General features: G+C 39.2%; 2 protein-coding genes across 5 annotated transcripts in view; one reads left to right on the forward strand and one right to left on the reverse strand.

Annotated features, from left to right (window-relative positions):
• Positions 1–21: 21 nt before the first annotated feature.
• Positions 22–8,084, reverse strand: GNG5 (G protein subunit gamma 5). The gene is made up of 3 exons (XM_027058744.2): positions 7,952–8,084; positions 4,301–4,441; positions 22–246 (listed from the first exon to the last, which is right to left on the reverse strand). The coding sequence occupies exons 1-2, from the start codon at positions 8,030–8,032 to the stop codon at positions 4,316–4,318; spliced, it is 207 nt and encodes a 68-aa protein (XP_026914545.1). The 5' UTR covers positions 8,033–8,084; the 3' UTR covers positions 22–246; positions 4,301–4,315.
• A 137-nt stretch (positions 8,085–8,221) lies between these two features.
• The window catches only part of SPATA1 (spermatogenesis associated 1), a 57,041-nt gene continuing 51,382 nt past the window's right edge, over positions 8,222–13,880 (forward strand). For all 4 annotated transcript variants that reach the window (XM_053214333.1, XM_027058742.2, XM_053214332.1 and 1 more), the window contains exon 1: positions 8,222–8,362. The gene's annotated coding sequence lies outside the window, so the exon portion shown is untranslated. The remainder of the gene's footprint in view (positions 8,363–13,880) is intronic.

Genomic DNA, 13,880 nt, shown 5'->3' on the forward strand with positions numbered 1-13,880 from the left:
AATACCAGTAATTAACCAAAAAACTTTTACACTAAGTATTTTATTGTATGTGGCTGCCAGTGTATATAAAATAATTACCCTTGTGAAATAGAAATTTATGAAAATTCAGAGAGGTAGATGTTAAGGACTGACAAAAGTAGAAGTTTATATAGTATGGCACGTGTTATAGGGATAAGCTTTCATACAGGCTCCAAATTTAGTTCTCCTTTGAATATGCACTGGTTCATGAAAAATGGTTTAGAAAACCTGAAATGGAAAAGAAAAGAGTGGATTAGGGGAAAGGACCAAAACACAATAGTTTTTTCTGAAAAGTAATACATTTTCTATTACTTTGAGGGCATTCATTTGCATGTTAGCTTATACAATGCTTTCAATTAAACCAAGCCTTTTAGGAAGCAGACATATCACAGGGTTTCAGGGGAAAAAATGAGAAATAGATCTCTGTGGTATATAAAATAGAATTTTCTCTTAATTTTCACAACCACTCTGAAGTACAAATCACCCATGGTTTATAAAAAACAGACTTCTAGATTAACTTGCCAAGATCACTGCCAAATATACTCTATATCCTAATTTTTAAAAGTTAACATAAAAATCTCTTAAATTCAGAAAAATCTGAATATCCCTAGAAAATAAGCAATAGCATTGAGGAGAGCAGTTTGATAAATTCTACTAAGGTAGAAGATGCAATCCCACTTCTATTTACTGTAGAGGCCACTTATAAGCAAACAGGCTTGAGCCATGGAATGTAAAAAGTGCCCACATGGATCCCCTGCCTGGATACACACAGGCCCATCAGGCGATCCACATTAAAATATCCTTAGGCCCTAACTAACCAATGGGCTACTTACAACTAGGCACAGTTACCAAAAGGAAGATTCCATACATCGCCTCATGTTCTCCCTTTAAAAACAGCCCCTAACTGCTTCCTCATTGCAGAAAGCCTCTCCTTTGCTGTCCTGCCCAAAGCTCCCCCTAAGGTGTATTCCATTCCCACTGCCTCATGGCACAAGCCTTTCTGCTGTCCTGCCTTCCCGGTCCCTTAAGGTGTATGCAGTAAATTTCTATCTCCTTTGTTCTGTCTTGGGTAAATTCTTTCACCTCCCTCACCATCAACTTCCACCCGATCACTGCCTCACATGTGGAGGCCCCCATTCAACTGGACAGACACCCCACTTAACATTTACCTAGATAAACCTATACATAAAGTGAAACATACATGGATGTTGACTATCGTGGTGTTTTAAGAGGGAAGAACTAGGAATAGCCTAAATGTAACTCGGCTGGGGAATGGATAAACAAACCGAGGTTTATACACACGTTGAATACTAGAGATCGAGAGCAGGTAAAACAATCTACAAGGATCAACACAAATCTCAAACAATAGTTGGTCCTTAAAAAACAGTAACTATGTTTTAAAACTACAAAACACAAGAAACGTAGTAAAAAGTAAAAACATGGGTATACCCACTTCAGAGTAAGTTACCTATACAGAAAGGTAGAAAAAGTGTCTTATTTCTTTTTGAAAATTAGTAACGGGGCGCCTGGGTGGCTCAGTCGGTTAAGCGTCCGACTTCAGCTCAGGTCACGATCTCGCGGTCCGTGAGTTCGAGCCCCGCGTCGGGCTCTGGGCTGATGGCCCGGAGCCTGGAGCCTGCTTCCGATTCTGTGTCTCCCTCTCTCTCTGCCCCTTCCCCATTCGTGCTCTGTCTCTCTCTCTGTCTCAAAAATAAATAAACGTTAAAAAAAATTAAAAAAAAAAAGAAAATTAGTAAGGTAAACTAATTCAGGATGGTAGATACATGGTTCTCTATACTTATTTGGAAATTTCTATTGTCTTAGAATAAGAATGTTCAAGAGGCTTAAACAGAATGGTGAAAAAAAATGTTTAACCTCAGTCAGTTAACATTTGAATTACTAGATCAGTAGAAAAACTAGAAAAAACTAGATCAGTAGAAAACAGTAGCAAATAGGCTGAGGTCTGTTTGGCAAGGGCTCAAGAGAAAGCACTCTTGAGCTCCATGTGGAAAGTTTGTTCCCAGTTAGCAAGTGTTATTAAATTTTAAATGTCATTCCTTACTGAATAATCTTACTTCTAGAAATTTATCTTAAAGAAAACAGGTAAACTATACATAGGACTACCAAGATATTTGCCTCAGTGTAGCAATATTTAATGATGTTTAAGCTGTATTAATGATGTATAATACAGCCACTAAAAATTTCATTTACAAAGAATTTTTAATGAAATAAAGTTCAAGGTCTTTTTTTAATTTTTATTTTTGAGAGAGAGAGAGCATGAGAGGGGGAGGGGCAGAGAGAGAGAGAGAGAGAGAGAGAGAGAGAGAGAGAGAGAGAGAGAAAGACAGACAGACATAGAATCCGAAACAGGTTCCAGGCTCTAAGCTGTCAGCACAGAGTGGGGCTCAAACTCACAAGCCGTGAGATCATGATCTGAGCCGCCAAAGTCAGATGCTTAACCAACCGAGCCACCCAGGCATCCATAAAGGTTTTTTAAAAGCAGAATAAAAACTGTACATACTCACTGTCTGTAAACCAGCATATAAATTTTTTTCCCTCTTAAAAGGAAATCTAGATTAATAATGATTGTCTCTAGGTCCGCTGATCATGGTCTTTGTATTTTCCTTGTATTCTAACCTACTGCTAAGTTATCTATGCTGTCTTTCTTTAAACTATATATTTTTAAAAGACGTAAATATAAAGACTCAAATATAGAATCTATGTATCCCGGCCATTCAGTGTGGGCCCAGGACGACCAACATCTGTATAACCTGGGCATCTGTAAGAAATGCTTCAGCCCTATGCCTGGGTGGCTCAGTTGGTTGGGCATCCAACGTCATGGTTCATGAATTCAAGCCCTGTGTCAGGCTCTATGCAGACGGCTCAGAGCCTGGAGCCTACTTTGGATTCTGTCTCCCTCTCTCTCTGTCCTCCCTCACTTGTGTGCAGTTACTCTCAAAAACAAACATTAAAAAGAAAAAAAAAATCCTTCAGCCCTTAGAATTTAGACCTACTGAATTTGAATTTGCATTTTAACAAGGTAATTTGCAGATACATTCAAGTTTGAGAAGAAATACTTTTACATCCAAACATCCTTTTCTTGGCCCAAGGTGTTTAAAATCATATCCATAAACCTGTTTTATTAAATTGCCAGGATCAGTAGCTGTTATTTTACTTTGAAATCTGGGTTCTTATCCTAGCTATATTATAATTTTGAGCAAGTCATTTAAACACTTATCTGCAGACTCCTACAAAATGAAACTGTGAACAGCCAGGTAAGAAGCCACGTTTCTTAACAGTATTTTACATCAAATGAAAATAAACCACTTTATAAAGTGAATACAATGGGGAACAAAGGTTTAAAAAGAATCTTTAATAAGCCATAAAAATATGAAATACCCAAAAACTGCCATGAAGAATTAATATTGCTGAAGCAAAGAACTATTAACTATTAAATACGAACATGTTAGGCTGTTAAAAAAAGCTACTTCCTTATGGAAAACCTGTTACTCAAAGGTGGTTTCTGGTGTTTCAAAATCTTTACCAATCATTGTATTTACTGGAAACATGCTGACTTCCTGGATACTCCCAAATCCACAAAGCTTAATTAGGGAGGGCACCAACTATGTAACATGGTATTTTAAGAAGCTGGCTTCCTGCACTTTGAGGAATTAGAATGTTTGTAAAGGGTGTGTGCCCTAGTCTTTCTTTTTTTTTTTTAAACACTATTAGTTTGGTTGCTTCTCATAGGTCAATATGAGTACACCCTCTGACTTAAGTACTGTGAATTTATAAAAGGTAGCAGCACCCTTGGATTACATATTAAATTATCCACAGCATGTTTTTTTGGTCAAATCTCTCTTGGATTAACATTATACAATTTTGCACACGCTGACACTTGAAATGGAAGCTACAGATTAACATATGGATACATGCTTTAAACCAGCCCATCCTGAAATCTGAAATCAAATCCACTGCCTGCCACCATGAACTCTCATACACTTCATTTCTCTCTTGTTGTATCTTTACCTAAGAATAAAGAGTAAAACCTGTTATCCCCCACTACAAATGTCCACACCATGTCAGTCTATTCAACTATATCCTGAATTTCTCTTGCATTCCCAATTCCCAATTAATTCTCTGCTATGCTGTGCTACAGCTGGTTTCTATTAGAGAAATGACATCAGAATCCAAATCAATTGGTAGTACACGTATTCAAAGTTGTCCCCATAAACACTGCAGTTAAAAAAAAAAAACAACCCTAAATATTAAAGAAACTTACCAAAGATTCGTTTCACTACAAAAAGGAACAGACTTTCTGGGGTCTGAAGGGATTTGTACTTGAAGATACTCCAGTCAGCAGGGGATCGTGTTGAGCATTCTGCAGACAGAATTGTTTCAAATCTGCAGCTGCCTGGGAAACCTGTACAAGACAAAAGGAGGGGGTAGTGGGAGGAGGTGAGAATGTTTTCAGGAAGGTTTTCTCAAATCTTTGAAATACCCGCAATAAACACTTCTCTTAACTCAAAAGAAGACATATAAAGAGTCATACTGAGCTCATCATACTCAAAACACTGCACATACAGTGGACTAGTTTATAGTATGCTTTCTTTTGCTTGCTTATTAAAAGCATCAAATGATTTAGTACATCTGCAAAGAAAAACCCATCTGGGTAGTTTATTAATAAACTTCAGAGGTACTCAACCTTCAGGTTACTCAACATCTTGTTTTTTACTAAAAGCAGTACACAAGATGCAAACAAAAGGTGTTAACTGTCTTGAAAGCATATATATTACTGAGAAAATGAACATCATGTTCTAAATCTGAACCACTCAGTTCATTGTTTTGGCATTATGTACCATCTGCTGTTTCATGTTACAAAACTGGACAGTTCAGTGTCATGTAACTGAAAAGCCGATAGCAAACACTGAATTATTTTAGCCACTTCACCAAGCAGCCTGCCTTTAAGCAGCAGTGTGTTTGCTTAAATGTGATTTAATTTTCATATATGTATGCAATGCCACTCAAACAGCACTTAAGGAATTAGGTATCACTTAAACACCTATGATCTGTATATATTCTGATTAGGTGATGTAGAATACCAGAACAGTGAACTGAACGGTTCAGATGTAGAACATGAATAAAAGATGCTCCAAATGAATACAAGATCCTAAGTCTTGAGGTTTAGGAAGATGGGAAAAACAATCATTTTATTTTCAGTTTTAACTATCCCCAAGAAGGGTGAGAGCAGGTGTCCAGTTCAGTTGGGCATTTGAAAGGCAGGTGAAAGCATCACAAATACTCTAAGAAATCCTGCAGATTACTGCTGTAACCCAGACATTTACCTGGTAAAAGGATACATCATCCCAAAATGAATCTCAAGCCTTGAAATGTTTGTACATTATACAGCATTTTATCCACTTATACAACAGTTTATCCACAGGTTAGCAACTGTGTAATGTGTAAATACCTGTTAGCAAGTGCTACAAGTGGCCATCCTGCTTACCCACCAAGAGAAGGTGTAGCTAAAGTGGGGAATGCAAGGTATCATTTTACACAATCTTAAAACTTGGTTTCATTCACATTAACTAGCAGTAAGGATAATGTATCTGACAACTTTCTGCCTAAAGTGTAGGCAGGCTTCCAACTTAATTACCTCCCTTTCACAAACTTCTCAAGCACCACTATGTGCCAAATATACTTCTAGGCACTGAGAATACATAAGAATAGCCAGGTTCCTGTTATGGAGGTGACAGTTCAGGAGAAAATACAGACAAGGAGCTATTCAGAAATAGAGTGGTTAGATCTTGACCTAAGGAAAAGTGTCTCTGAGGAGGTGACACTTAAACTGACATCTCAATGATGAGATCCAGCCAAGTAACTATCAGTGAGAAACAACCATCAGCGAGAATTCCAAGCAGTGGGTGAACTGAGACAAAGGCTCTAAACTCAAACAAGCTGCTAGCCCCTAAAGCACAGTAATAATCACCATCCAGGAGATTGAAACCTTATAATCTTGGCATAATTATTAGTGCCCTCTTTCACTCTCCAAAGTGCCCTGGTTGGCAATACAATGCATGGTCACCCTACAAATGGTATAGTTTGTCAAGCATTTGTGAAAATTTCTATCAACTGTGGTTAAACATAAAGGTTTAACAGTAAACTCGTGCTAGTTTAAAATATCACCAAAAAAAAGCATCTAGCACAGAGTCATGGATAAAATAGGTGCACAAAATAAAATCAAACCAACCACACTTTACAACAGAGTTAAAGAAAAGTTCATTTGAAGTCCCAAGGTGGAACGCCCTCCCCTCCTTGCTACATCCCTAGTATGAGATGAAATAACTCTAAAACCAAAGCCACCTGTGGTGACTTTAATGCTCCAGAACAGAAGCCTCCTGAAGAACTATGTCCAAGAGGCAGGCATCACTTGGAAGAGTCACTGGAGTAGCTGGGGTTTTCATAGTAAAACCCTCAGAGTACTTTAATCTGAGGCCTTCATCTCATTTTCTTTCGAGACAAGGAACTAAGTACCCCCAATGAACACTTACTACTTTCAGCCAGCTTTTTTTTTTTTTTTTTTTTGCATCCCAGTCCCATTTTTTTTCTTTCCTGGGCCACTCTAACCTGTGATAAAGGCGCACATGTGTGATAATGTAATGGTTGGTTAAGAAACATAGGATTTCAAGTTTCAGAGTTAAATCCAACCGAGACTGACCATAAATCACGGAGATGAGTTAAGAAGCTGGAGATGAGAGAAATGGATTCCAAACAGCAATGTAGTCTACAGCACTTAAAGGACAGGGAGGGGAATCCCACACCAAACTGATGGGAATTTCCCTTCCCTCCTGAGGTGACCACAACTGAGTAAGCTAGGTCCCTGACATTTCTATTTAAGGAAGTAGGTAAATGGGAGGCTATCTTACTCCATAAAACATTTCAGGGAGAAGTAAACACTTAGCCAGATGAGTACACAATCAAGTCATCTTGAAAACTGGCTGCTTCTTTCAACAGAGGACATGATTTATATTCTTGTTTCTTTTTTTAATTACAAGAAGTGTTTCACTTGTAAGATGGCCTGCATCAGAAAGAAGCCAATCCACTTAGGATTTTAAAAATCTGGAGAAACTTGGAACAGCACTTGAATGTCAGGTTGTCCTGCCAACACACACAAAGGTTTCTCCCCGCAAGGTAAATGCCCCAAGACAAGGTCAGTATTAACTAGACGGCAAAACAAGTAAGAATGGTCCACTCTGATCACTAAGGTATGCAAACCGATATTTCCAAGGTCAGACACAGTAAACTGCCAACTAAGTATGAAATGCACGCTTTGTATGAGGTTGTACAGAACACACCAGTGGTAACCTTAGGCACCGGGGACGTTTCGAAAACAAACATGCTTCTTTACAGTTTGCGTTTGCAAAAATTCGTTTTCAAGTATGTGTTCGGTGGATAAGAGGAGTTGGCAAGGAGTGGGTTTGGGAACGTTCCGACATGCAAATAGGTTCTGTTCTGAATTAAAAGCCAGGTAAAACTCTGTCCAGTGAAAATAAAGGGTGGAGTCTGGTAAGCTAAGGACTAGAAGGGTGCGGACGGCGCTCGGAGGAGCAGCTGTTGCCCAAGCCAGCCGCGGAGTCACGGCGGAGGGAGGGAGAGAGAAGGGCCACCGGAATGCGGAAAGCCGTGGTTCAGCCCCGGGGCCAGCCTGCCTTGGAAAGTCCTGGCGCGGAAAGGCGCACTAACCGACCCCCGAACAACAGCGCCGATCCGCGCCGCTACTTCTCTAAAGCTGGCCCTCCCGGATCGGGTCGTCGCCGCCGAGCGCGCGTCCTCCCCAGGGGAAACAGGAGCGGGACAAAAGTGCCGCTCGCCCGATCCCATCCGCCGCCGCCGCTCTCCCCTCCCCCTCGTCCGCCCGCCCGCCCCCGCACACCTTCACGCGGTTGAGCCCGGCTTCCAGCCGGAGCTGTTGAACCACTTTCTTCATAGCGGCGACGCTGGAGGAACCCGACATGGCGCTCGCGAGAGCCGGGCAGATTCGTCGCTGCGGGAATCGGTCCGGTAGAGGGTCCGCGGGGTCTGACGGCGGGGCAGCGCGGCGGGGGGCGGGGCTCCGAACTTTGTCTCTAAGTTTCCGGTTCTTTGCCCAGCGGCTCCACCCGCGGCGCGCATGCGTGTCCTCCACGACTCTCAGTTCCAGCTCCTCTCCCCACGCAGGAGCGGAGCCGGAGGGAGGGGAAGAAGGGAGTGAGAAGGGGAGGAGCGCGCTTTGGGCCGAGGAGCAGCGGGACGCCGGCGAGACCCGTCGCCCATCTTCCTCTCCCGAGAGGCCGACTTAGGAGAGGTAAAGAAAAAGCTCCTCATTAGCCGCCAACACTCGAGGGGAACCTGAAAAGGACTGGTTAGGAAAGGCGGGTGCTTGAAGGAGTTTATAAAAGGCCTGCTGGACAGGTGACAAAGAGGTTCCAGTTCTCCTGACGGCCTTGGCGGCAGAGGTTGTGGGAAGAGAAGGGCCCAGCCGAGGAGTAGGAGCCTGAAGTAGCCGGCGTGAGTTACGGACACCCCGTCTCCTTAGAGACGCGTCTCTAAAACGCTACCCGAGTTTGTGGGGCTGCCGGTCTTCAGCCAGTTTCCGGCCATCAGACCCCCCTGAGGCCCAAAGCTCTCTTTAGAGCTCGGAGGTCGCCGTAACTGACCGAGGGAAGCGGGGCGGCGGGGAGCAGGGGTGCTGGCTCGCTAGGGGAAAGCGCGTCCTCTCAGGATTTGGCTTCTCTCGCTTCTTATCTCTTGGTTTTCTCGAAGAGGTGGTGAAGAAGCCAAAGTACTTGCAGAAGATTACACCCGTCTCATCTTGTTATCCACTTCACTTGGGGAATTAACGCTTATTACACCTTAAAAAATAAAACAACTTTTGGTGCTTCCGGAAAGTTTGTTTTGTATTTCAGTGGTAACTTATTACCTGCTGCTTGAAATTGACCTTCAGAGGAGTTGCTGGAGAGAGAAACAGTAGTATCTAATCAAGCAAAATAGGCTCAGCCAATGAATGTCTAACCCATGGAAACTTATTTGTTATGTCACAGCGCTTAGGATAAGTGTTTCCTCCTATTCAACGATTAAAGTACATCAAGGAATACACTACTGTTTTCTTTCTATAAACGTGAATGATTTAATCACTGAGACATTTCAGATTTTTTTTTGTGTAGTGAGAAAATCCACATATAATTTGCTCTAATTGACAAATAAAACATTATTTACTAAACAGTTCAAATCACTTTACAAAAATGTACAGGGTGCTTTAGTAGTTTATTTAATTCATACAATAGATGTAATAACTAGGGTTAAAAACTAAGGTTTAAATTCTGGCTCTACCACTTACCTTGGTATTCTCCACCACCACCCCTCCCCACCCCCTCCTGCAAGCCAAAGCCATTTAAACTTTGCTGAGCCACTGTTTCCCCATTTCATAATGAAGTAATAAATCTATCCAGAATTTTTTAAATTTAATTGAAGTATAATTGACACACAATGTTGCATTAGTTTCAGGTGTAGAACAGTGATTTGACAACTCTCTTCATTATGCTATGCTCACCACAAGTGTGGCTGCTATCTGTCACCATACAATGCTATTACAGTACCGTTGACTCTATTCCTCGCTGTACCTTTTATCCCAGAGACTTATTCATGCCATAGGTGGAATCTTGTACTACTACGACCCTTCATCCATTGTGCCCATCCCCCCACCCTCCTTCCCTCTGGCAACCGTAAGTTCTCTGTATATGGGTCTCTTTCCGGTTTTGTTTGTTCCTTCATCTATTTTTTCGATTTCACGTATAAGTGAAATCATATTGTGTTTGTCACTCTTTGATTTATTTCACATAGCATAATATTCTTTAGGCCCATCCGAGTTGCAAAGGGCAAGGTCTCATTCTTTTTTAGAGAGGAGTAATATTACAGTACTGAATGATATTCTGCATGTTCTTTTTTTTATAACTTTTTAGTGTTATTTATTTTTGAGAGAGAGAGAGATGGAGTGTGAGCAGAGGAGGGACAGAGACAGAGAGAGGGGGAGACACAGAATCTGAAGCAGGCTCCAGGCTCTGAGCGGTTAGCACAGAGCCTGGCGCGGGGCTCGAACTCACAAACTGTGAGATCATGACCTGAGCCGAAGTTGGATGCTTAACCGACTGAGCCACTCAGGTGCCCCTACATATTCTTTATGCATTCATCCATTGATGAATACTTGGGTTGCTTCCATACCTTGGCTGTTGTAAATATTGCTGCAGTAAACATAGAGGTGCATATATCTTTTCAAATTAGTGTTTTCATTTTCTGCAGCTAAATATCAGGTAGCAGAAATTACTAGATGGTATAGTGTTTCTATTTTTAATTTTTGAAGAACCTGCATACTGTTTTCCACAATGCCTGCACCAATTTACATTCCCACCAACAGTGCAGGAGAGTTCCTTTTTCTTCACTTCCTTGCCAACACTTTTATTTCTTGTGTTTTTGAAACTAGCCATTCTGAGGGGTGTGAAGTGATCTCCTTGTGGTTTTGATTTGCATTTCCTTGGTGATTATTGATTTTGAGGATCTTTTTATATGTCTGTTGGCCATCTGTGTGTTGTCTTTAAAAAAAATGCGAGTTCAGGTCCTCTGCCCATTTTTTAATCAGATTGTTTTTTGGTTATTGAAGTATGATTAACATACAATGTTATATTAGTTTCAGGTGTATAACATAATGATTCAACAGCTTTATACATTACTCAGTGCTCATCACAATCAGCATACTCACCATCTCTCACCAAACAATATTATCACAATATTATTGGCTGTATTCTTATGCTGTACTTTTTGTTTCCATGACTTATTTTATCACTGGAAGTTTGTACCTCTTAATTCCCTTTATTTCACTCATCTCCCTACTGTCCTCTGGAAACCATCAGTTTGTTCTTTGTATTTAAGGGTCTGGTGTTTTGCTCATTCATTTGTTTTTTAGGTTCCACATGTAAGTGAAATCATATGGTGATTGTCTCTCTCTGTCTGACTTATTTCACTTAGCCTAATACCTTCTAGTTCCATTCATGTTGTTGCAAAGGGCAAGACTACATTCTTCTTTATGGCTGAGTAGTATTCAGTTGTTTATATAAACCACCTCTTCTTTATCCATTCATCTGTCAATGAACAGTTGGGTTGCTTCCATATCTTGGCTATTATAAAATAACACTGCAATAAACATAGGGGTGCATATATTTTTTGAATTCATGTTTTTGTTTTCTTTGGGCAAATACCCAGTAGTGGAATTACTGAATCATATGGCATTTCTGTTTTTAATTTTTGAGGAACCTGCATAGTGCTTTCCACAGTGGTTGCACCAACTTAACATTCCTACCAACAGTGAATGAGGGATTCTTTCTCTCCACATCCTTGCCAACACTTGTTCGTGTCTTTTTCATTCTAGCCATTTATATATGTGTAAGGTAATAAATATCTCATTGTGGTTTTGATTTGCATTTCCCTGATGATTAGTGATGTTGAGCATCTTTTCATGTGTCTGTTGGACATCTATATGTCTTTTTTGGAAAAATGTCTATTCAGATCATCTGCCCGTTTTTTAATTTGATTATTTGTGGGTTTGGTGTAGAGTTGTAGGAGTTCTTTATATATTTTGCATATTAACTCCTTGTCAGATATGTCAATTACAAAAAAAAAAAAAAAAAAAGAGAAATCTTCTCCCATACAGTAGGTTGTCTTTTCATTTTGTTGATGGTTCTAATGCTGTGCAAAAGTTTTTTATTTTGGTGTAGTCTTAATAGTTGTGTTTTTTTAAATAATTTTTTTTAAAAGTTTATTTATTAAATTTAAGAGAGAGAGAGAAAGCATGAGCAGCGGAGGGGCAGAGAGAGAGGGAAAGAGAGAATCCCAGGCAGGCTCTGCACTGTCAGCACAGAGCCCTGATGTGGGGTTCAAACTCTCAAAACCTCAAGATTATGACCTGAGCCAAAATCAAGAGTCAGATGCTTAAGCAACTGAGCCACCCAGGTGCCCCAGAGCTTTTTGATTACCAACTGAATTTTGTTACTAGTAATCAGCCTGTTCAGATTTTTTATTTCTTTCTGATTCAATCTTGGAAGATTGTATGTTTTTCTATGAATTTATTCTAGGTTGTCCAATTTGTTGGTATATAATTTCTCATAGCAGCCTCTTATAATTTGTTGTATTTTTGTAATGAAGCTTGTTATTTCTCTTTCATTTCTGATTTTATTGAGGCCTCTCCCTTTTTTTCTTGATGAATCTGGCTACAGGTTTATTAATTTTGTGTATCTTTTTGGAAGACTCACTGTTAGTTTCACTGATTTTTTTTTTCTTCTGTTTCATTTATTTCTGTTCTGATAGGATTTCCTTTCTTCTCTGGTTCCTTTAGGTGTAAGGTTAGATTGTTTGAGATTTTTCTTGTTTCTCAAGGCAGACCTATATCATTATAAACTTCCCTCTTAGAACTACTTTTGATACATCCCCAAAATTTTGAACCATGGTGTTTCCATTTTTATTTATCTCTTGGTTTTGATTTCCTATTTGATTTATGACTTATTGGTTGTTTAGTAACGTGTTTTCAAATCTCCACATTTGTATTTTTTCCTTTTTTTTGTAATGATTTCTAGTTTCATATTCTTGTGTTCAGAAAAGATGCTTGATTTTATTTCAGTCTTCTTAAATTTATTGAGACTTGTTTAGTGGCCTAACATGATCAATCCTAGAGAATGTTCATATGCACTTGAAAAGAATGTATATTCTGCTGTTTGGGGATGGAGTGTTCTGTATATATCTGTTAAGTTCATATGGTCTAATGCATAATTCAAAGCCAGTCTCTGTGTTGATTTTCTGTCTGGATGATCTATCCGTTGATGTAAGTGCGGTGTTGTTAAAGTTCCCAACTATGATCATATAACTGTCAATTTCTGCCTTTATGTCTGTTCATATTCTTTTATATATATAAGTACTCCTATATTAGGTGCACAGATATTTACAATTGTTATATACTTTTGTTGTATTAATCACTTTATCATTACATAATGCCCTTCTTTGTCTCTTGTTACAGTCCTTGTTTAAAGTCTATTTTGTCTGATATAAGTATTTCTACCCTAGCTTTTTTTTTCCCACTTCATTTGTGTGAATATCTTTTTCTATCCCTTTACTTTCAGTTTGTGTCTTTAGGTATGAAGTGAGTTTCTTGTAGGCAGCATTTGGAGGGTTTTTTTTTTTTTCTTTTCTTTTTTTTTTTATATGCGTTTTGTCACCCTGTGTCTTACCTGGAGAATTTAGTCCATTTACATTTGAAGTAATTATTGATAGGTATGTACTTACTATAATTTTCTTCATTGTTTTCTGGTTGTTTTTCTTGTTCTCTATTCCTTTCTTCTTCTCTTGATCTCTTCCCTTGTGATGACTTTCTTTAATGTTCTCCTTTGTCTTTATATTTGTGTATCTGTTACAGGCTTTTGGTTTGTGGTTATGAAATTCATATACAACATCCTAAGTATATAGCAATCTATGATAAGTTGATGGCTGCTTAAGCTTGAACACATTTTAGAAGCATGACATTTTTACTCTTTCCCCCTTCACGTTTTATGTTTATGATATCAAATTTTTCACCTTTTTATTTTGTAACTTCCTTAACTACTTTTTTTTTTTTTTACATATAATTGATTTTACCACTTTTGATGTTTAACCTTCATACTAGCTTTGTAAGTGAATGATTGACTACCTTTACTATATGTTTGCTTTTATTAGTGAAATTATATCCTTTTATAATTTTCTTCTAGTTATGGCCTTTTCCACTTAAAGAAGTCCCTTTAACTTTTCTT

The sequence above is a fragment of the Acinonyx jubatus genome, chromosome C1 (assembly GCF_027475565.1).
Source record: "Acinonyx jubatus isolate Ajub_Pintada_27869175 chromosome C1, VMU_Ajub_asm_v1.0, whole genome shotgun sequence".
Lineage (NCBI taxonomy): Eukaryota > Metazoa > Chordata > Mammalia > Carnivora > Felidae > Acinonyx > Acinonyx jubatus.